We start from the raw sequence: 734 nt of genomic DNA, 5'->3' as shown, positions 1-734 counted from the left end.
GGGGCTCTCTGCAGGGAGGCCGGGGGGGTGGTGCAGCAGCGGCAGGAGCCGGAGGAAAACGTCAGGAGGCGTCGTCGTCTCCAAATCACGCTGCACTTTTCATGGCGTTTCCTTCCCGGGACGCTGAAGCCCTGCAGAGGGTCGGCACATGCGTGTTCTTCGGCACCGGCCGCGGGGGTGGTGCAGCAGCGGCAGGAGCCGGAGGAAAACGTCAGGAGGCGTCGTCGTCTCCAAATCACGCTGCACTTTTCATGGCGTTTCCTTCCCGGGACGCTGAAGCCCTGCAGAGGGTCGGCACATGCGTGTTCTTCGGCACCGGCCGCTTCGCGCACCAAGAACCCAAAGCTATTGCCTGGCACGGCCTTACGTATATTGCTTTTCACAAACCACAATTTGTAAAAATAACTCCGTGTGTCAAGAGTGCCGATTTCGGTACCTTGCGATTCTTCACATGTAGCGTCAGCAGTTTCCCTTCTAAACGGCCAGGGCCGAGGGCATCGCTGCGCTCCCCAGGGGCAGCGCGCCGGCAGGCGCAGACCTCACCCACGCTTCAGAAAATGCAACGCTCTCACGCAGGAGTGACTGCATTTACACCACGTAAGCAAGCAAGCAAGCGCGCTGCCGCTTTGAGCAGCGAACGGGAACCAACGCGTGGAATCCGGTGTTCCAGATCCCCGTTAGAATGATTTACGGGCTAAAGGAGTCACAGTTAGCTCGCCTGGCTCGCAGCCTCC

The 734-nt window shown here is 59.9% G+C and overlaps 1 protein-coding gene across 1 annotated transcript in view; it reads right to left on the bottom strand.

Annotated features, from left to right (window-relative positions):
• ISY1 (ISY1 splicing factor homolog) overlaps window positions 1-103 on the bottom strand; it is a 15,010-nt gene extending 14,907 nt beyond the window's left edge. Inside the window, exon 1 of the mRNA XM_009287081.1 lies at window positions 90-103. Within this exon, the coding sequence (XP_009285356.1) occupies window positions 90-103 (14 nt within the window). The remainder of the gene's footprint in view (window positions 1-89) is intronic.
• Window positions 104-734: the final 631 nt, after the last annotated feature.

The sequence above is a fragment of the Aptenodytes forsteri genome, unplaced genomic scaffold (genome assembly GCF_000699145.1).
Source record: "Aptenodytes forsteri isolate BGI_AS27 unplaced genomic scaffold, ASM69914v1 Scaffold105, whole genome shotgun sequence".
Classification (NCBI taxonomy): domain Eukaryota; kingdom Metazoa; phylum Chordata; class Aves; order Sphenisciformes; family Spheniscidae; genus Aptenodytes; species Aptenodytes forsteri.
Note: the sequence above shows the minus strand (reverse complement) of the source record. Positions and strands in the feature narration are given on the sequence as shown.